This window comes from Anser cygnoides, chromosome 8 (assembly GCF_040182565.1).
Source record: "Anser cygnoides isolate HZ-2024a breed goose chromosome 8, Taihu_goose_T2T_genome, whole genome shotgun sequence".
Lineage (NCBI taxonomy): Eukaryota > Metazoa > Chordata > Aves > Anseriformes > Anatidae > Anser > Anser cygnoides.
The window spans coordinates 27,624,292-27,647,699 of record NC_089880.1 but is presented as its reverse complement, the minus strand read 5'-3'; the positions used below and the strand labels follow the sequence as shown (position 1 = coordinate 27,647,699).

The 23,408-nt window shown below is 39.9% G+C and overlaps 2 protein-coding genes across 11 annotated transcripts in view; one reads left to right on the top strand and one right to left on the bottom strand.

Annotated features, from left to right (window-relative positions):
• The window catches only part of SLC1A7 (solute carrier family 1 member 7), a 50,382-nt gene extending 44,154 nt beyond the window's left edge, over positions 1–6,228 (top strand). The window contains exons 10-11 of one of the 4 annotated variants that reach the window (XM_048061937.2): positions 3,068–3,167; positions 5,162–6,228. In XM_048061937.2, coding sequence (XP_047917894.2) covers positions 3,068–3,167; positions 5,162–5,233 — 172 coding nt within the window. In that variant the 3' untranslated portion in view covers positions 5,234–6,228. Of the gene's footprint in view, positions 1–3,067; positions 3,168–4,864 lie in introns of all 4 variants that reach the window. The other 3 variants (XM_048061936.2, XM_048061935.2, XM_013176283.3) reach the window with 3 other exon arrangements.
• Positions 6,229–15,040: 8,812 nt separating this feature from the next.
• Positions 15,041–23,408, bottom strand: part of PODN (podocan) — a 28,739-nt gene continuing 20,371 nt past the window's right edge. For all 7 annotated transcript variants that reach the window (XM_048061933.2, XM_048061931.2, XM_048061929.2 and 4 more), the window contains 3 exons: positions 21,435–21,583; positions 19,100–19,300; positions 15,041–17,720 (listed from right to left, as the gene is read on the bottom strand). In XM_048061933.2, coding sequence (XP_047917890.2) covers positions 19,138–19,300; positions 21,435–21,583 — 312 coding nt within the window. In that variant the 3' untranslated portion in view covers positions 15,041–17,720; positions 19,100–19,137. The remainder of the gene's footprint in view (positions 17,721–19,099; positions 19,301–21,434; positions 21,584–23,408) is intronic.

The window sequence follows — 23,408 nt, the reverse complement described above, 5'->3', positions numbered from 1 at the left end:
GATTTCACAGCAAAAGCAGAGGCTGAAACTTAACACTTGCAGGCTAACAGAGAGTCCTGTTACCCATGAGAAGAAATAGCTTAAAAATTCATAAGTACTGGTTTATTTGGACTCTTATCTTGTTATGTAAATGTCCATAAACCAACCAAACTATTTTGAATAGTCTAGGAAGATGAATTGTAAAATACTGGTCCCTAGCTCATTAGCATTTCAAATAATTACATAACTAGCATACATATCCACAAAGAAACAGTCCATTTTCTTGTTCTTTTTTAAATTTAATCTATATAAAATGTATCTCCATTGCCAATCTTAATGCAGTAGGGTTTAATTGCATCACGGTTCTGGATAAAAATTAAAAGCCGATTCCATTACGTTGCCAATTTGGTTCAGCTTTAAGTCTCTGAGATTTTCTACAAAGAACTGTGAGAAGGAATTCTTTACTTTCCTGTTCAGTGTAATAGAATATTAGTACTATTAATAGGAGTCATGAGAGTTGTGTTGTATGCATATTCTAAGAAGTATTTTATTTTACAAATACCAGGAATATTCTTATGTGAGTGATAGCTAACATCTGCTGTGAGCACCCAAACTTGGGAATGGCAGTGCAGATTTTAATAAAACAGCCTTTCTAATGTTAGTCACTGAAGCTCCATAGCTATGGAAGCACAACAAAAGTCAAAGTATTTTAAGCTGTATTACAAAAACCTTTTCCCTCTATATTGCTCAGTTTTCACCCAACTCTTGCAACATCAACATTTCATTGTTTTTCCAGTAAGTCTTCCAGCGTATATGGGAATTATGTTTCTTTTTGTTTAACAAAACATTTCAAAACAGCAGACAAAAACTCATTCAGGCTGTAGTTCCAGACGGTATTAAAAAGTGAGCAAGAAACAGACTCAATTTTCTATCTTTTGCAGATGACCTTTCATGTAAAAAGTATATTTCAGTATTTCAGCACTTGGTTTCAAGAGCCTGCAGATGCAAAGTGTCAACATGGTTGACATGATGAATATTTTCAATATTAGTTTTGGAAGTACTGGAGTATGAAGAATGCTTAAAGAAGGCTGATTAGATGAGCTCACAAGACTGAAATACCCATTACAATGCATTGGAGGTCTTACAACTCACTTAGGTAGCCACAACATGTATGTGAACTTCATACCTTTAGCTAGTGCCTGGAGACAAAAGAAGAAAATTAAAATGTTTATCAGCTAATTTATTAAACATGAGGTAAATGTTCTGCATCTTTAATTACAGTAACCTATAAAGCTAAAATACCAGTGCAACACAGTGCAAGAAATGTCACTAGCAGCAGCTTGGCCTCTTAGTGGAGAAATGCCAGCGCTGTGCGGTGCGGTTCTACTCGTACGTTGTGCAGACACCTATGTGCACACAGGAACATGGAGCAGAACATGTCCAACAATGTGCCAGGCAACCCTTTTGCTTAAGAGTTTCAGTATGGTGCAGAAAAATTCTGCCTTCAGAACAGATCCAAATCAGAGCCCAAAACAGAGTGCGAACTCGTGAGCTCTGCTCATCCAGCTTCTCCTCCACCACAGCTATTTGCACAGTCCAAAACTAACAATCCAAAACAGCTTTCCAAGAACCAAAATCGGATGATCAACCAAGGAAAAAAAAAAAAAGCAATGTAACAGGAACACCTGTCCAATTTGTGCCGTTACAAGTATTATTCCCTGCCTAACACATTCTTGTGGGAATTTTCCTCAAGGCAAAACCCAAACACAGAACAACAGGTATCAGATAAATAGATTCAGCACACAAGTCTAGGACTGCGATCAACAAACATATTTAGGTACAGGCTGTGGAGTATTAGTGATGAAGTTACTTGCAATTGCATGTACAGTTTTGGTAATTGCCCAGGCAAATAACATTTCATGCAGGAACTGTTCCTGCTAATTAGGCAAGCAACTGCATAAACATTTGCATGCATTGATTACATGCTGAAAATATATATATATATAAAAAAAAGCAGAACACAGCTTCAGTTTTTTTCTATATTAAGATGCAGGATCAGAAATCTGGGCACTGTTGATATTGGACGGTCACTAACTTTAATAAGCCAAACATCTGGAGATTTCTGAGCCTCCATGTTGTAACCCACATTTATAAATTAAGTTACCAATATGACAGCTTTCAGATGTGTATGTTTTTCTTGGAAATTATGTGATATATTTCAGACTTAAAAGCTCTATCCTCTATTTGAAATCTCATCAGTTTTAACTAATAGATTCCAAGCAGCTTCAAGTGTAGCACTTGTCTATGGCAACCACTTTCTCTTGTGTTTTTACAGTCCATATTTTTATAGATTTATTTTTGAGATGGTGGTGGGTAGAAGACGTAAAATGGGGAAAAACTGATCACATAACTAAATGAAAAATAGTGAAACTGTATCTATATGTGCAATATTGTCAAATATATGAAGTTGGATCGGAAAAAAAGGTAACTGAAAATGAAGGATCTTTAAGAGCCAGAGGTGTCATAGCCACCACAGCTTTTTCAGAAATGAACAGGACTTAAGTATGGTCAGTATCCCACCTAGTTTGTGAGTAGTTATTTAGCAATCTTCTTTTAATTGTGTTGTGCAACTTCTACCAATACACTGATCTTCTTGCTGAGAAGATTTCTTGAAATTGCAGGACTGAGCCCCTGATACCTAACAGAAGGTACTGGTTGTACTGGCTGCCCTTTACGTTTATGGAGCCCAGGCACAAGCCTCCAAATGAGGCCATAACACTGGAGCTTAACATAAAAATACAGACACAGACGCAATCTTTATCCACTGTGTTAAACCTTTCTAGTGCTGAATCAGTGTGCACGCACAGGAAGGCAATAGCTGCCCTGGTTACCTCAGCTACAAATTAATGTGTGGCAGCACAGCGCACTAAGCTCCGAAAAGACTGGAAAACCCAGCCGAGCAGCTACGTAACTAAACTTCTGAACTTGTTAGCTCGTAAAAACAGCCAAACTGGCAGTCAGCTTTTATTACTGCAGTGCTAAAGCTGTAGGCATGCACCCAACTGACCATTACCATGTCGTTTGTCAGGGACAGGTTTAGAACGATGATCAACGTCCTGGGAGATGCCCTGGCTGCTGGGATCATGGCCCACATCTGCCGGAAGGAGTTCATCAAGGATGGCGATGAGGTAACAGCACCACGAGGCAGGGTGTGCCCACACAGATCCCGCAAACTCTCAGCTTCCCACATTTGTTTCATTGAGTTTACAAAAGGTGCTTCAGGCACAATCCCGGGTGTTTCAAGCCACTGCGTTAGCATAATCTGAAGCCACCATTTCAGTAATTTCCATTCTGGACTAACACAAACACATTGCTCCATTCTAGACTTCAACCTCAGGCAACTTCATGCCTCATACATTGAATACAAGCCCCTTCTTACAACTTTGTTCTCTATCTCTTAGTCCACACATCACTTGTGCCTCCCTTCCACTCCTATGCCCTTTTCCCTTTTTCTGTGGCATGCCTCATTCAGTCTTTCCTTACATCTGGAACACCTTCTCTACTATTCCTTCAAATCCTCGGCAGAGGAGATCTGTAATTCCCAAGCCCATCATGCTCGGAGGTGCTCCTCCCCAGCCACTGCAGCTACTGGCAGACCTTCCCCAGCTTCCTCCACAGGGACAGGACAGTTTACTCAGAAGGTCCTTCATAGGGACTGGCATCCACATGGCACATTTCATTTGTGTGTGTCACCTGTAGTATTCTACTCACCAGCAGAACTTAAAAACAACAGTACTAGTAGCAAACTTTTATTTCTGTTATTATTATTCCCATTTTACAGTCAGTCTTTCTGGTAAATCCCATTCTCGTGCCTTCCCTGAACATGCACTTAAAATTCCAGCTCTTTCAAGTTTTATAAAGAAAGACAGGTCTTATCCTCAGAGGTGCTTAGCACCTGCAGTAATTGCTGATGACAGGATGAGGCCTGAATACATTGACTGCACACATAGTGTGTTACAGAAAAATACAACCTAATGGGAAGGTATCAGCAGCCACAAAGCCAGAAGTGCAGTCTGGCTCCCCGCATAATGCAGGCCCGACGGTTCACTGCTGTATTTAGAACTGTCGGAACTCAAGAAGAGATGTTTCAAGAATATAAAATCCCTCCTAAGGGATTATTTAGTCATCTGTGATGAGATTTTTCTTTGCATCATGCTCTGTAATTGCATTAACATATACCATCAGTCTGCCATAAGTTTTGGCTGCATAATTTGTGAGTTAGTAATGTATACACAAAGCCGTATTTTGTCAGCTGCAAGCCCACCTCTTTTTTCTGCCAGTATTTATGTCTTATTTTCCCCGCCAGAACTTCTGGTTTGATTTAAAGGACGCTTCAGTATTCAACTTATGAATCACTCAATAAAATCCTCTTTATTTCTTTAGAAATAGGACAAAAAGACAGGTGTTAGTTCATCAAGTTAGAAGAAAGGCAGGAGGCCACACCGAATGCCTTACTGGTCTGTGTAATTGCACTTAAGCACTGCCCAAAGCTCACCATACTGAGGTCCATATCTTTTGAACCTGAAAGTCTAGACTTTAGGTACACTACTTGTCACTGTATTGATGCAAACAGGTATCACCATGGGTATAAATTAAATTAAAGTTGTGGTAGAATTTACATTTTTCCATACTTAGAGGCTGCCTCGCTGTCCAGATGGTGCAAAGATGCTTTAGTATATATAAGAAACAGGTCTTGGAAGACTACAGGGGCCTAGATAATCCTGGTGAATGCAAAGCAGACTAGAGGATTTCAAAGTAAAAATTCCCTTCCTGTTGTATCCAGCAAAGAGTGGCAGTATTCCAAATCTTACTGCTTTTCACATAGGTGCCATTGATCTGTGAAACTAAGCCTATTAACATCCAGCAGATTGTGGCTTACCAGAGAAATGGCTGTGTGAAGACCATGAATGAATCCCGTGGACCAGAAACAGTGAAAGGGTTTCAGCACCACATACCTGTACAAGTGGAGCAAGAAGAAAGCCCAGTGGAGAATCACACTAAGAAATCCAACAGTAAAGACCACTGCACTATTGAAATAAATGAACTAGAAACAAATGTGTAACTGCTACACTCAGTGGTATCTCACACCCCAGTGACCTGATACCCAATCTCTACCTCACAGCTGGAAGAGGGACTCTGCCTTGAACAGAAAAAAAAAGTGGGATTATCGCCACTCGGCTTGTACTGGAGCTAGGAGACCAGCTGTGAACGTCAGGAAAGGCACACAGCTTGCAAGAGACATGGGCTTCTTTAGGCGGAAGATCTTAATACTGAAATATTAACTAATGGATGACTACTGTTTTATTCTGCACTCATTTGACTCCAACATAGTATCTGACACTCCTTTGGCTTCTTTTTTTAAGAGTTTCTTTTTTATTTGACCCTGTCTGATTTTTTAACCAAAGCCTTTTTTGTGACTCTCAGTAATTATGAGCACTGTATTTATATATATGTATATTTGCTGTGTGAAAATGTTTCACCAAAACTGCTAAAGATACTAGTTTTGTCTAATATTCATGAAATAAAGAATACGTGCTTAGTTTTAGAACAGCAGTAAGAAGATCACACTGATTTCCTGAGCTCAAAATGTGGTGTATGTTACCAAACAACACCTCGAGCAGAGGTGAAGCAAAGCGTGTCATTTTGCAAGAGAGCATGTCAAGGTAATTCTGATGGGCAGCCTTCAGGGACAGGCACTCAGGTGTGATACGTAACGCAAACAATCCTAGGTCACTGCAGAGCACAGTTTGCCTTCCAAGTGCCAGATTTATTAACCTTTTTTTAACCTACGTCTTTGGTAGAGTCAGTACCATGCACACACAGTGGCAGAGGCAGCGTGAGCCCCAATCCATGAGCACTGGTGCTAATGTGTCCTCCCCTGTAGTCTGTCGGCTCTTCTACTGTAAATATGTACACATTTGAAGCTCGAGCTCTTGAACCATGCACTTCATCCTGAGGACAGATGGAACACCAACTGGAACCTGGTGATGTTGAGTAATATTGGGGTTCTGCGGGGAGTCTGCTGTGGAAACTGGATTGCTATTTTTCATAATTCAGTGGTTGAATTACGTTGAAGGTTTTGCCCTTTCCATAATCTACTGAATCTTTCAGTTCCAATAAAACCTGCTGAGTATGTTTCCAATGTTTGTGATAGAAAACATTTTTAATAAACCTGCCATTTCAAAAACAGGCTGTCTGTGCACTTCTACTATTAGTGACTTACTTCTGTGCCAAAAAGGATAGTGGAAGTGAGGAGACCTTTTCAAAAGTTGGGATTTGATCCAGGGATTGCGTACTAGCTCATGCCAATACAGTTGACATATTATATTTAGCTACTTGTGACATATCAGTTTCAGATAACATGTGCCTGGTATTCTAATATGCTGCTCCCGTCCATAGGAAAAAAAAAAAAAAACAGTCAAAATGGACAACTTCTACACTTGCCAGAAGCAGAAGTGATTCATGCACATGATTAACAGTTTTCCTGCAATGTGTATATTCACCTCTTCTTTAAGGGTTCCTGTTCAGACCATTCTTTTATTATGCTGTCATTAGTTGCCTCAGAAGGCTGTAGCATAGGTAGCTTAAATTTCCAATGGCAAAGCCAGAATGAACAAATGCATTTTATTTGCCTGTAATTCCAGAAGTCCAGGTCCAAGTCCAAGTGATTCCGCTTCCATGCAATAGAGGTCTGACCTTATGACTAGCTTTTCTTTTCTCCATTTCGTAACGGTTTATGTCACAAGTCAGCAGTTTCTTATCACATAGGGGAAGATTTGTAGATATCTTAAATGCACTGATACAATTGTTGTTGTGCGGACACTTTGCAAGAGGTCTCATGTCTAATTCCATAAGTCATTTAACGTACTTGCTCTACAGAGTGCCATTAAAATGTACGATTTTGGAGGGCTGAGGCTGCTCCGTGGCTCTCTGAAGGGGCAGAAGCCCTAGGCAATGAGCAGCATCTGATACTTTCATCACAGCAGCACGGGCAGCCCCCAGCTGTCTGTTCCTCCTCAAATAATCAGATGAGTAGTTTTAATTCAAACCAGTTCACATATGTTTTTAGCACAGTCCTGACAAACATTTGTGTCAACACAAGTGAAGGGGTGACACGGGGACAAGAACAAGCATCCAAGGATGAAGCTGTGTGAGCTCACGTGGAGAGGGCAGGATCTCTGCACACTGACTTTGCCAGCACAGAGAACATAATGTAAAGTTTCACCTTCACACAGTCATTTACAGCTATGTGAAGCGACAGTAAAATCCTGCCAGTCATCTAGCACTTTACAATCACTTTGAATAGACACAGATGATGAAGAAAGAGGTTGTGCAGATGCAAGAGTTAAAATAACTAGTTCTAGATCAGGAGGTTTTGGAGGAGTCTGCCCACGCACCATGCCAAGGTGCCTTGGTTTGCCAAGCAGAAAGCACTGCCATCCTTAGCACCTTCACACATTCTTCTCCAGCCACATACAGCTTTTGGCCAACTATAACGTGCAAACCCTTTTGCCTGCTTGCCTGAGCCAGCTATCCCAGTCTGACACTCTTCAGCTTAGCGATGTCTCAAGAGATGTAAGCCAACGCCGGTGCTAAGAAGCTATGCGACTTCTAAAAGGTGAACTTCGGATGGGATAAATCATCAAAGACCAGAAGGAGCTGGTTGTGCTACACAGTTCCTACACAATAATGAAAGCCGCAATTTTGCCCTTTACACTCTATTTAGCAAGTAGGGAATGGGAAGTCTCATGTGTTTGTAGAATTAACAGGCTATTTTAAAATCAACCTGCACTCAAACCCTATTCATAGACTGTCCAGTTTTGCTCTGCAAATTTGAAATGCATTATTTTTTTACATTATATTGTTTTATATACTTTTTAATTTGTGTTTTATACCAATATTTTTCTCCCATTCACCCTAAAAATTACACCATCTTAACTCACCATTATTTTGGTGAGACACTCTCTCCTGTAGTTTGGAGCCATAGCTTGGTTTCTTGCATTTTGCTTTTACATACTCCTTTTGGGGCAGGTTTATTTACGTTGATGCTGTCTAGGGCATTACACCAAAGCAGCAGCAGCAATGTGAACCAGCCAGGAGGAAAGCAGTGGGCCAGTTTCTCACCTGACCTTTATCACTTGTGGCAACAAATGCTGCTAACTAGAGGACTATGGCACTCTAGGGCTTTGTTCTGGTAAACATACGTGGTTCAGTGGAGTGTGCCCTTAACTGGAGCATCTGACTGCTACTATAGCCATTCTGTATTAGGAACATAAGACACCACTGTTAACTGTAGAGAGCCAAACGCTGAGGTTTTACTATAAGCTTTCCTCCATTTTAGCTTTTTTCTGCATCTCATGGTGCTTGTTGTCAAGCAGCTTGACACATGGTGCAGTTAGGCTAGCAGTAGGTTCCATAACATATTTGCACGTATGGATCTGTTCACATTTTCCAGCTATAATCACGCTTCTGTACAACGAAAATAATGAAGCTGTTGACTGTTAAGTTGGAGTGCAAGCTTTGTGTTGGTAAATATGTTTCTCCTACTGTCAGAGCATTTAAGCAAGCATGTGACCCCTGCAGACTCAAAACGTTTATAGAAAAATCAATCACTAATTACAACAGTTTGCATGGAATACATTCAAGTATACGTGGGAAGAACATATTTCTTAACTGGCAACATTCAGTCATATTCTGAAGTTGCCTCCCCCTCCTGAGAGGAAAGGGAACTTAGCCATTTAGAGTATACTCACTACATCCTAGGGCAGTGTGTTGGAAGGAGAGAGAACAATTCAGAAGGATGATGCGTTGTATATAGCTCTAGAAGAAATAATTTGAGAAATTACCCAAATTAACACATACGTATCAGAGACACCAGTTTTATACTAGTTCATTTGCAACGGCATTGCTCCAGAGACACTACCAAGAAGAAAGAAGCTGCTGCAGACTACTGTGGCATAAAACATCACTAAAGACATCGTAAAACAGGTCCTTGAGGATTTTGCTAATGCCAAGGAAGTTCTGAAGTGCTGAATTGCTGTAATGAATCCTTGTGCAAAAATTAGAACGGGGAGAAGGAGCCACAGCCAGGGCACTTCTGCATCCCACCAACTCCCAGGAGCTTCTGGCTGCCAACCCAAACATAGCTGCTTATGAAATTAATGCAGTTACTCATTCTCACCTAGTCTTAATTGCAGCTAAGTTTATTTGTGTCACCTGCATAGGTATCCCAACATACAAATAAGATGAGCTAAATAATAAGCTGAAACATTAAATCATATAAACCCTCCATGTTACACTAGCAATTCTAAAGTGCTTAGAAAACACAGTAGCTCTGTAACATCACCATTTGTTGAACTCTCTTTCAATACAACGAACATTAACATTGATTTTAGTCCCTCTTTAACAACAGCAGAAGTGATTTGTCATATTTTCAGAGCAGACAGAAAGCTAAGTCTTCAAGCCAGATGGATAGCCTTGAAAATGACCTCAGCCTTTCTTGTGCTTTCCATAAAAATGAGGTAACTACTAACAGAAGGTGGCTGCTCCGTGCAAGCAGAATGTGTAACCTATGTGGAGAACTCAGGCTGCCTTTGATCTTGCACATTGCTAAGCACTCCCGTGGCTGTGTCTCCACGGAGAGCCCAGGTGCATTTTGACATCAGGACAGCCACCTTTCAGTACAGCCACAGTGGTGAGGAGGAATTGCTGGTTTTCCCCTCCAGGCACTAAGCTGGCTGAGATCACAGCCTTCCAGCTGAGGACACAAAGCAATGTTTTTTCCAAGGGGATGCTTCTTGTACCTATCTTGCAGTGCAGGAGTGCATCTTTCCATACTAATAATGGCTGGAAAATATCTGACTGCAGCACTCGAAAAAGAGGCCAGAGAACAGGCGAATTTAATGCATCCATTTGCTAAGGGCTGAGTTGCAAATGAAGTGCAGGTATCAGATTTCCCACTTTAGCCTATGATTTCATATACAACTAAAGAAGCAATAAAGAGGCAGCATATGCTCAAAATTACATCCCCTACTAACTACGTTGGAGCACACCAAATGACACTTCTGGAATTTATGAGAGAGTTTGTCCCACATAACCCCAAATGGAAGAGAGAAACAGATCAGGAAGGGTGGTCATTGCTGTAGTTCAGTTCATTATTCACTACCTCAGACTCCTCATGTGATCCATGGTCAAATGACCACAAGAATGCAGGGTTTGCTTCCCATTTATAAACCAAGAAAAAGCAGGTTTTTTAATTCAACAGGGTGTTGCACAGCAAGGATAAATCAGCTGACAACTGAGGCAGTTGCATGACTCTTTAAAGGGGACTCATCTGATTACCCTGGATTAGCCACTTCTCTCTCTCTGGAAACACAGAATCACTACCCAGAACATTCACAGGAATTACCAGGCTCCTGTAGAAAGTGACAAAACCTCCGATTCCATCATTTATAAATCATCAACAGTTGCATCTCCATACCCTAGAAGATGATGCATGGGAATGGATTTGGCACAGCTGACACTTTTAGCAGATTTGTGTCACAGGATATTTCAGATATTTTACAGGCTGTCAAAGTGAAAACAGAGCAGTCTGTTACTGAGACTGGTATTTTAGGGAAGGAATAAAGAAGCCTTCAGGAAGACAAGATGGTGAGTATTGCTAGGTGAAGAGGAAGAGTGTTTAATCATTTCTTCCCCTGCAATAGCATCAGACCTCTTTTCTTTGCTGGCTCCAAGGTAAGAGGGTACCAACAGCTGGAGATACAGAGATGGACAAGCCACCCTTCTTCTCACAAAGCTTCTGCTTGTGAGAACTAAAGACACTAAAGACAAAGCAGACAGATTTACCAGTATCCACAAACAGCTGGGACACACTGATCACCCTGTCACAGCTAATTCTTTGCTACTTCTCACTCACTGAAAACTATTGGAACAGATTATACACAGTTAATGGAACAACTCTTTTTCTTCTCATATGTGTGATAATATGAAAAGTTATTTGCATTCCCACAAAGACTTTTTGTGGTACGGCATTCTGTCCTTCCTTCCAAACTGGCATCAAGCATTCAGTCCAGCACAAGAACAAGCGAGTATTGTTGCTGAAGTTAAAAGTATTTTCAGTTAAAAGTCATTACAAAACCCTGGACTTCCCATGCCACTGGGAATTACAGATGTGCTCAGGACAGGTCTCAATTTTGCTTTTCAGGTTCCACCATAGGAGTTTTTCTTCTTTAAGTTCTGCATCTGTTTCTTTAAAAGCAGTCATCTTTCATCACAAAGAGGTATCTGCATTTCATTTAGAAATTAAACATATGTTGTACGCGTCTGCACACAACACTAGCTGAAAGCCAGAATTTGACACACCACATGAAACTTACTGTACTTAATTATTGTTTTTGAACTTTCCTGCTAAGGATATAATATCTCTAGTTGTTGTACTTTTTTCCCCCAAAGAAGGTTATTTTAATAAGATGGAAAAATAGGGGAAGCAAAACAAGAAGTGTTTTATGTTCACAGATATCTCACATTACATCTGCTACAAATACTGTATGGGCTAGATGGTAAAACCAAAAGAAAAACAAGACTGACCTTAAGACGTTTCATTATGATTTCATTGCTTCTAGTGGTTTTATTGGATTTTACCACTAGGCTATTAAAAACATGTGGAAATCATACAGAACTAAGTTAAACAGTGTATTTTCAACTCTAATCTTCCATCTTCTTTTCCATTTGAATACTTTAAATAGTTCTTTTATCTTTCATTAGTTTTCTGGAAAACAAACTCAATATGCCGAGACTTGGGCAGTCTATATTTTATTGATAGTTTACTCAGTAAATGTATGTTCTTTATTTAGAATAAATCATCCAATCTTCTCTCTCTCTCTCCTAATTGAAGAAAGCATTTCTCTGACATTAAATCCTTCCTAACCAAGTATCTGGGGAGAGGGGAGTCAGAATGGACAGGAGGGTATCAAGTCCAGCACTGTGGTTGAACTTAGCTGTAGCAGAAAATCCAGAAAGGAAGTCTCAAAGCTCTCCTTTGATAGAGAAACTTTCTACTGTGACTGCACATTCTCAAATGTTTTCTCACTGGTTCTGTACACAGGACTAAAGTATGGCTCTGTACGATACTTTTTGTGCAAGTAATCTGCAGCTCTCCAGAGGAAATTTCACAAAATCTATCACAGATTATCTGCATCCCAGATGTGTTCTTCCTCCCTTGCATATAAAGCAGGTGGGAACAACCTGGAGGACTCACTTTGGTTGTTCCTACTTGGTCTGGCATTGGCAAACTCACTTTGCTTGTTCCTATCTGCTTTAGAGAGAGGGTAGGAACAAACGAAGCAAGTCTTCCAATGCCAAATCGTTGCAGCTGTGGATGATGAGGGCACATCAGTGTGTAGCAACTCTGTGGTCTTCAGCATGCCAGTAAAGTGCTTTGGGTGTTATCCTGCTGCTGCATTTGAGTTAAACAGCCCCGACAGAGAGGTCCACCACAAAGAAGGGAAAAGATCTAGAGTTCTACATAAGTAATCAAAGTTCACTTTAATCCTGCAGAAAAGATATACCAAAAGTAAAATTTATTAAAGCTAATTACCTTGATGACTGTCAACAAACATACAATTATATCCTAAGTTAAAAAAAAGCATGAGACTCGCTCATTTCTCGTCTGCAATTAGAGCTGAGAATACTGTAAATCAATCTGAATTTTTATCAGAACCAACTTTCTTAACAATATGATGATCATATGCTAAAAACAGATTCTGGAACTACCATGGGGAAAACTTGAGATAGCCTGTACAACTGTGTATTAAAACAGCCTTAGCCTGATTCAAAACCATTTAAAGAAGGACTTTATTGATGGACTGTTTAATGTCCTTGGATACTACTGAAGAATTTTTATGGAAACACTGTATACTGCATTATTAGAACACATCTATCATCCACTGCCTCCACATACATCTCACAGCTGGCTGACTTTACAATAGCAGTATGAATCAGAGCTACAGGGCACACCAATATTTTCCTCACTAAAGGAAATGGAGTTCTTTAGGGAATTTACTCACTGTTTTTACATTAGCAACATAATAAAGCAATTACAATTATCTCCATAGATAAACCCATTAGAGAAGGAAATGTCGTGAATAAATGAGGCTTAATTCATATTATATAAAATTCTAAATACGTTTATGTTTTTAGGATAACTATTCCCAAACCCAGTGAGAAAGATTTACCAATAACAGAGTAAAATCAATTAATAGGATATTGGACTCAGAAGTTTTCCAAGAGACTGCATCCCATCAAAAATATTATTTGAAAAATAAGTCTTTATTCTTATTACTTTGTTGTAAGCAGAATTAGTGGGCTGGGTCAACACAGTGACAAACAGATCGTGAACTTAACTCTTGTTCACCATCAGGAACCACTGTCAAAAGACAACAATCGTGAAACTTAAGTCAGACACTGCCAGCTGGCTTAAGCCACCAAATGCACATAAAGAAGAGCAGATTATCTCTCTTCACAGAAGTGCAGACAAAGTATGCTCTTCTTTGTCTTTATCTAGCAAGGCTGACACCAGAAGCAATGGAGTGCGAAGGCAGTTTAATGAGCTACCCATAACATTTCTTTCTGCCACCTCCAAAGAAGTACAGTACAACCTAGCTGACAGTGAAATACAACTTCCAGCCTGGCTCCATTCACTGCTATTCAGTCCATGCAGCCAGGGATAGCTGCAGGCAAACACTAAATTCAAGACAGCTCAGCTACAGTTATGGCACAAACGAAGAGTTGAGAAGCATGAGGAAGGGCAGCTGTTTGCAGACCCCTCCTGCCAACCCCCTATGCAAGGACCACTGAGGGGCAGGAGAAAAGGCAGCTGGGTCCCAGGGAGGACACTCACTGTTCTCACCCATTTTGTTAATTTAAGTCCATAGCCTCCCTCCTACACACACATAACTTCTGCTACTCCAGATCCTCATCCTTTTCAGGAAAAATTCCCTCTATCCCTCTTGCAAAGCAGCAGAAGAGCCGGTTTTGTACCACAGGCGCCTCACGAGCAGGGCTGCCAGCCCGACTCTTCAACACCTGCAGGAGTTGGAGGATCCTTTCCCCAACTGCCCTTTTAATGGACAATCCAGCAGTATTTATGGGAGAGAGCTAAGGAAAATAATCTCCAAGTCCCCAAAGCAGCTATTGTTTTCCACAGAAGATCCAGAAGACCTTCACCCCGCCATGGCTGGCTGACCTGGAGGCAGGAGGGTGCTTGGTGACCCTCAGGGGAAACGGCCCTGCAGCAATGCTGTGTCACTGCCAGCGACCATCAGCTTATTATGGGCTGCCACCGCTCCTCTGAGGAGTGCCTCCCTGCCTCCATCCTGCCCCACCACATCCATATTCAAACGGGCAAAAGTTTCATCAAACATTTTCCCAAAATGGCCGCTGGTTCCCCTCACAACTCACCCCTCAGCGTTGCGCCACCTCCTTCACCACAGCGGAGCCACCGGGGGTGGGGCCTCTCCACTCCTCACAGCACACGGGACGGTGCCTGCTGCTGTTGGGGTCCTTTTTGTGTTTGGGGGCAGGAGCCCTTCGCTGCTGTGAATGTTGAGTGGAGGGGAATGAGCTCCCTGCATCCACTCGCAGCCCCGGCACCTCAGTGTGGGCCCTGTGGCCCCTCCCAACACCCAAGAAGGGAAAAAGGGGGAGACAAAACCTCTGGAGATGACACAATTAGCCTTGGCCTTTTTTTCCAAGAACCCCCCCTAGTAACAAGCCCTTAGGGTTACCCAGAGGGGAACAGTGCAGGGTAGGAGTGAGGGGAGGGCTGCAGAGGGGGGAGCAGGCCCTGGGCACCCCAGTCTTCAGAAGGGGATGGCCACAGAGGCGAGGAGGCTGAAGGAACGGGGACAAGGGGGAAAATGGCTGCAGTGCCCTGTGCACTTCGCAGGCACGGCTGGGCTATGTGCCCACCATCTGAAATAAAAGCTCATTATCCAGGGGCTATTTTTGGCACACATTGAGTTCTTTATAGCTTATGTGCTGCATTTGCACTCTTCTTGCTGGGAAAATTCATATCCAGTCTCAGAAAAATAGCATTTTCCCCATTTTATGCAGTACCCTCTGTAATGAGGAAACATGGCCTTTAAAAGAAAAACAGCAAATAAACCCAGATCTCAGTTTACATACAGACCACACATGAATACCAAGCATGTCCAAATGCATACTTAGGAATAAAGTTGCCAACTGAATGTTTTATACTTCAACATTTCACTTTCTATAACATCTATGTCAGCATTAAATACTTGCTATTCCTCTCTTTCCTAAATCTAAGCAATTCACAGGAAGAAAGTCACATGAAAACAGTGCTTATGTTGTCCTTTTCTGGCCCAAATTTGCAGCCTAGGGAGATGCCAACTTCCCAGCTCTCCTCATTTTCAGTGAAGGCCATAAAAAAGTAAGACTCTGTTTCTGCATCCTGGTCTGCCATAGGTCTGGCTTGGACTTTGGGATTACAGGTTGAATCCACAGACAAGAAAAATATGTGGGCATAGTCCTGTGGACTTGACTCTTCCTCATCACCTCTCCTGGAGCCTCTTATCCCTGTGAAAGAATGAAACAAATACCAGCTTGGTTTGGCTTTACCAGGCTAGGGGTGGGCGGGCTTTTTTGTTGGTGTTGCTGGGAAAAATTGTCCCCTCCAAAGGACAGTTCAGTGTGCAGGTATTAAAAAACAAACAAACAAACAAAAACGAAACAAAACAAGAAACTTGGAAAAGGGTTTCTTAACTGCACTAGTCTACAGTATAAGCCCCTTTGACTGTCAGGGGGTCTCTTTTGGCAGAAGTTGACTCTCGCTTAAAAACAGTATTAAACTTTCATCATCTTAAAATTTTGGACCTGATTCTAACAAAGTGCATAAAGGTGCTTAAAGGTGCTTTCACCACTTCATGCACCCCACCAGACTCTCAAGGAATTCGAAGGAGCTTGGGGGCACCGTACTTCTCACAGAATCACAGTGTAAGGCATTGAAGTTTAAAGATAAACAAACACTTCTACACAAAACTGTACAAATGTGCAAATTCTCAGCTTGTTCAGGAGTAAAATAAATAGGTCTATTTCACCAAAGACTAGCAAAACTGGTCACCGGGGTTTGTTACTAGAGATACCTCACTAATTTAAGATATATTCTGCAAATATTTCACATAGAAATCTGTCCCAAAAGTTAGTTGGAAGGTTATTTTATTGCTCAGCTGTATAGCTGATATTCAAAAATGGTTTTGGTTTGGTTTTTTTGGTAATTGTTTAGGGCCAAGTTGTTTTTTTCAGGAAGCAATCTTTCCTTCTATGATTCCTGACCAACTTGGATCATCTAAATTAGAAAGTTTCAGCTCAAAATTACTGTTGTGCTACGAGAACCCAAAGGGAGTGTGGAACTAGATCTTCTCCAGCAGGAAAAACAGCTGGTAAAGAATCAGGCCAACTATGTTTCCAAGTAAATCCTGGAATACAGTATGCAAAACAACACGTGTTAAATCAGAAATCCTCAAAAGAAAAGACCATTTCCTCAAACAGATTAGCTACCTCAGATGAAGGACATTATAATCAAATAGGAACCTTGCCATCCAGGTACCACTGCAAATCTTCTTTTCCTTGGTTTCTTCATTTTCTGTAATTTGAACAGGAGCTGAGAGTACTCAACATCATAGAACGAGTGAGGCTTTAAGAGAGTATGACAGCAGGTACTGTCTCAAGACTTGAACTAAACAAAGAAATTTCTGTTGATGCTTAACAGTTTCTTCTTAAGACACCCCCACACTCACTTATCTCTTTTGCTTCATTAGTCTCACTTCTGGCTCTTAATGTAAATGATATACTATATATGAAAAATTCTACCACATATATCATACTGCATACCACTACTCAGTCTTCTGGACATATCTTCCAAGACATTCATACAACTGCCACGTGGACAAATAACAGCAAGACACAAACTATACCAAACCTCTGGAAGGTAGACATAGCTTTTTTTATATATATTCACAAGAGCAATTGTTTTATTTTAAAACCTTTCTAAAACAGGCATATACTGCAGGCTTTGGCAGTAGAGATAAAATATTTTGGGATCCAGCCTTAATTTGTTTTTCTCATCCAAATATACACATTGTTCTAACAGAGGAATAGTTTAATCCAGACATATTACTGCTGCTTGATGACCCAAATGCCTCATATACTGCTCCTCACATGAAACTACTGCAAATATTCATCTTGCCTGATCAACAACAGCTTCTTTGGGGTGGCAGAAAAGAAAAGAAGCATATACATGGTTCACTTAAAATGCAGTGACAAAAACAGCATTTGAAGGCATGTGTTCAAAACAGTCCCATATTGTTATTACAGATGGAAACAGTGAAGGAAGAAAAACAGAAGAAACAAAAGCCAGCTTTTGTGAGTTCCAGAGCAATCCCTTATGATCCTGGGTCTTGTATAAGATGATTTGGAAGCTTTGGAAAGGCATTCAGGGTCTCTCCCTGAATAAGGCACTGTAACACACTGTCTTCCATAAGCCTGGTCCAGTGCCATAACAGTTTCTGCGTAATTCATTGCACGTTTTGCTAAGTGTTCTCTATATATCTATATAGATATATACACATAGACATATATGTAATTTTCCATATGCTTTCCTGCAAAACATCAGAAAAACAAAATAAGTTACATAACAGAATACAGAATAGGCTAAATTTAGTGCCTGCTGACAAGTTGCACATGCCCCAAACCAAACCAGCAATGTGCTGATAAAGAAGTTATATATACTCTAAGTTTTTAAACATAATTATTTCTTTTCCCACAAAGATTTGACACAGCCTAGCCTAGAGGTCTAATGTTTAACTTTCCAAGTAACTTCTGTCCTTTCCAACCTCCTTCATCTTTTCAGTGAATTAGCACTATTCCTAGCAATTCCTTGTGCTATTTCCCATGACAAAATGTGATCTGGGGCAAAACGAAACATTTCTTTCAAAGTCTTGGAGTTTAGCTCTCCAAAAGTAGAGGGCAGTATGTTGAACCTCATCATCCCTTTTGAATATAAAAGGCTTAAGATATGCATAAAGCAGATCCATATTCTTATGGAAAAAATACATACTTTTAAAATATAATTTTCCCTTCATCTTTTCCTCTGCATTTTAAAAGAAAAGAGGTTCAAGTGGCTGGTCAGATTGGTTATGGAATGCTGAGATTTTAGTATCACCGGTCTGGAGTCCAAGTCAGCAGCAATCATGACTTGTAACTGGCAAGAGGCTTTTCAGTGAGTCTTGGTGAAATGAGCAATGAACCCTTGTCAAGACTTACCGGTAGCAAAAGCATAGGTTGTTCTAAGATCTTAGGCATGGCTAACCTGGACCAAGAATTAATCCAGTCCTTCATAACATTTCCAAAAGTGACCTGAAGTGGATATTCTTTCCATAAGAAATATTCCAAGTACAGTATTATCTTCCAACCCACTTCCGTGGTCAGTGATTTAGAGATTGCCTGAGACAGAGGTTGCACCTTAATGCCATGTTTACAAGGTACTGCTGGGACTACCTCCCTTTAATTTATCTAATTTTTTTAAATCCACTTTCAGCTCACATGGTCTTGTGCATCAGTAAACTTTGGACTTTGTTCTTCGTTTTCCCTTTGAACTAGTTACTTAAAAATATCATGAAATACCTTTCTAAAAAAAAAAAAAAACCAAACAACAGAACTGGTGGATAATGACCTCCATATTTATCTACTGTCTCTGCTATGGCTTTAAGCCAGAGGCACTATGAAAAGTCCACTGCCTCTGATAAAGTAAAGGCATATACTGACTGTTTCAATTTAAAAAAAAAAAAAAAAAGTATTTTCAATCTTTTTTTAATTCTGCAATTCCTGGTCATGTTTTAGCAAAAGTCTTTGAATCTAGGGCTCAGACATCTACTTGTTATGTTTCAATCATACTTGTAATTGGAATTATTTACAGAGAGGAAATATTTACTGAGAGTGTAAAAACTGCACTCTGATTTAACTAAACTTCAGTTGTTACCTCCAACATGATGTTCTTGTGTGAGTTCACATTTTATCTCAGTTTTCTTCCTCTTCCTCATCTTCCATTTCCTCTTCTGAGTCATCCTTATTCTTTGAAGTGTTGCTGAATTCAGGGTTGCCTTCAATATCCAGTACTTGTAAGTACTTTAGGCTTTGGAAGAGACTCTCCTTCAGTGCTCCAACTGCAATCTTATTAAACCTTTAAACAAACAAACAAAAAGACCTTCCTGTTAAAATAAGCCCATTTTTATATCCAACACAGAAATGAAAGGAGACTACAAGAAAATCTTTCTGCAGAGTTACTCTGACTTTACTCTGACCCACAACAGCACTTCAGAGATGCCAGTCCTTGTAAAGAAAGCAGAACCGCTAAAAACGCTGGCATTGATTTCTCCTCATGTAGAACTGAATTTTGAAATGGGAATATGGAAAGATGATTATCTTTCAAGTATCTGAACAGTGTAGAAAGGTCCTGGCTGACAATAAAAAGTTGAAGCTCAAAATCAATGTTCCCCCCTCCAGACCCGTCACTTTTTGTTTCCCCCCCGACTCTGGCCACATTAGGTTGCAGAGTACTGACTCCTCTGGCCATAAAAAGACAGGGAAAGCAGGTACAGATTAGCAAGCAGGCAAACAAAGTGACTGAACAAAGCTTGCTGACAGCACTGTGTATCTTTGCAAAGGACCCTGCAGGAAAATACTGGGAAACGTTAAGTATCTCCCACTGATTTATAGTTCCCTGGTCACACTCTCAAAAAAACTCCTACTTTTCTCTACCCAGTCCCTGTTCCCTCCTCTGTAAAGGTATTCTGCAAGGAAAAAAAATTCATAATATTGAAATTCCTCCCCCACAAATTCTTTCTCTTGGCATTCTGCTTTCTCCTTCCCAGAGAGGAAAGGCATCTGCTCCATTGCCAACATTTCAAAGCGCAACTTGCTTTTCCATGAGATTCCATGTCATCCCTTGACAGTTTAATTCTTCTCCCACAATACATGAAATACTGGCACAAAGTATCCCTTTAAAAACATGGCAACATACAATAATTTTTCATGTTATTTTGGTTTCCAAGAACGTAAATAAACTAATATGAAGTTTCAGAACCCCTCACATTTCCTGCTTCGTTCCTTACTCTTGAATATGCTTAAAATTGTATTCTGTCTAATATTCCAGATGTATATTATTGTTTCACACTATTACATGGATTAATTGCCTCCCATTAAGAAATACAGCTTAATGTGGGTGGAGTTGCCTCCTAAATATGTCAGCAAAACTGTTTTGCAAATTTCTTTTCTCTCTTTATATAGAAATATAGAATGTGGTATATGGTTTCTGGTTTGCATCCAAGCATTCACAAAAATCTCATAAATATGAGCAGCTGAATAGACAGACTGCTCTAATTTACACCAGACTTTTTAATTTTATTTGCTTGGTATGGAATCATTCATCCAAAAAGGTATGATTCAGAACTGTAGGGCAGTATTGTTGCATACAGACAAAACAAGGCCATATTTAATGTTGGCCAGCAGGCATTCTAGGCTTTTTGAACATGGGATCAGCTTAATCACGTATTCTGTAGGGTTTTGTATTTTACTTCTAAGCAATATTTTCAATAATGTTTTGTTACACTAAAATTGAATATATTACTATGCCAGATTCAGGCTTCACTTCTTGTGGTATAAATCCTTAGTAACTGCTTAAATCAGCTACTTCACTGTGACTTTACGTTATGTGTAACAAAGGTCAGTATCTGCCACCCGTAAAACGCAGTTTAATAAACAAGGTCCTCATCCAAATGACAGAGTAAGAAAAAAGAAAAAAAAAAAAACAGAAAAGCTTTCTAAACTTAGTTACATAACTGCCACATTTGTGACAGTTGATTATGTTGTCATCTGTTTCTAACAGAACTATCAAAGAAATGTGCACGTCAAGATCAGTCATAGAAGCCCCATGACAGGTTGGGTTTTTTTTGTACAGTACCAAAATCCAGGGCTAACAGACAAAGGCAATGCTGAAGTCCTATAACTGGACTGTAAACTTGTAGTTCACAGCTAAATATTGGAATACGACGTAGTGTTGTTAAACATTAATTTCCCAGAATTTCTAAGGTGCCTAATCCATTCTAATAAGGCACGGACAATGTCTCTAAAGAGAAAAAGCATATTACGTGTATCCGTGTGTTTTCTGAACAGATGGACATAGCTTCATCACATTTCTACAAAACAAAGATGCTTATTTAGAAAGTTAAGATTTTAAATACTTTCTAAAAACTAAACAATTGTAAAGTGGATAAAGAAGAAAAACCGTGCATGTTGAAGTAGAAACTTGACCCTACCTGAGGTAAATTCCCTTTATTTTGGGTGTGGATTCAAAAGCATTCTCCGAAATGGTTGTGATCTTGTTGTTCTGAAGATACAAATATTCTAGAGATTCTGGCAGGCCTGGTGGGATAGAAAGCAGCTGGTTGCCAGCCATGTCTAGTGACTGCAAGGAAGAGACAACAAGGGGTTAAATAAATAATTGAATGTAAATATTAGCAGCACTTCACTGTTAAGTGAGCTTAACAACAAATGAGCTTTTAAAGGTTAGCTGTATAAACACGTACCCTCTCCTTTAAAATGTTATCTACTGCTTTTATGTGCATATATACATACATACATAAGGATATAATGCATGCATATGTGCATTTACTAAAAACTTAATATGGTAGCAGCACAGAAATAAGATGTTTAAGCAAAGCTTATCCAGGATTTGGGTTTGAAATTCATCTGGAAGCAAGCTTTGTTTTTCAGATGGTACTTTGGTGAGTCTGCTTCAGCACCTTTACCTCGTGAGGTCAGGAAAACAACAAATGCTGTGTGTAGAGTGGAAATTGTAAATTGTCAGCCATGCACAACGATTGAGTTTGATTTATTGGTGGAAAACTGAAGTGATATTGACGGTAGCATAAACTGATTTAATCTACTTCTAATTCTCATCAAGGTAAGCGCGGCTGTGACAATTCTGCTCTCTTGCATTACTATTTAACATCATGATTTCACATGCCATACCATGTTGTTTTGTTACGCAGTTGAACATTCCTTATGTCTGTCCCCACACTTTAGCCCATGACTATTACAGTGAATTAAACCAGACTGGGTTTCAGATATGCTTGAGAATATTCCTTGGAAGCTGTTATTGCAAGTGCTTCACTAGCTAAGGTTACATTAGATAAATTTGCACATAAAAACAGCTGAAAATATTCTCACATAGATCAATGGACAAAGACATTCAGGACTAAAGTCCGTGATACTTTCTTAGATGAGTTTAAGCAAGGAAATGGATCAAAATAAGTGTTTTGTTATCCCGGATCGTAGCATTTTCATAGCACCAAGCCAACATACTAGTTATGCATTTTTCAGAGTTACAGTTCTGTGGATGATTGTCATGATTTCGGTGTTTTTATTCTCCACATAATCCCAGTCTGGCAAACAGTTATGCAAATGCCTAGCTTTGCAATTGCAAATAGATAGTCTTCAGTGATTTCCATGGAAACAGTGTGGACTGCACTGTATGCTAAGTACTTGCACAACCAGGATCTTATGTGATTGTTATCTGTCCGATCTCCAGTGCACTAACTCATTAACCAATTGCAGAGTTAAGCCCTTAATATTAAAAAATCAGATTCATATATACTATCATGGAAATATCTAACAAGTAGTGAGACTGTTTAAGAAAAAGCCACAGCCAAAAATGACCATTAGTCTAACAGAATATTAAGTGTGTGCTACTACCTTAACCTTGTTTAAAATGAACAGCATTTACTGTGGGGTAGGTACAGTTGAAGGGCCCATGTTTGATTCAGCAATGCATTACTCTGGCTTGACAGTCACTACAGGGGAGTGACTGCAACATAAAAGTAACATGAAACTGCAATGAATCAGGCCTTTCAAGAAAGCCAAACTTGAAATTTTGTAGTTCCAATCAGTAGCTATAGCTGCCTAATGGGTCTCATGACCGATTTTTGTTTGAGGGATTAAAAAAAAGGCCGGTGACAATGGCTACATTTCATCAAGCTACTGCAGCAAAATATTACCAGTATCTGTAATTCTCATCACCAGCTTCCTTCCAAACTACATTCCATCTCAGATATATTTGCACACACATGCATGCACACACACATCACCGAGGCACCAAACAAATGCAAAATGTATCACTAAAATCACCAACCAAATCTATGGCTGATGCAAACCAACAGCACTACAGATACTGTTCCTGCACTGCTGATTTACATTACCTGAAAATCATGCTCATTTATTTCCAGAGACAA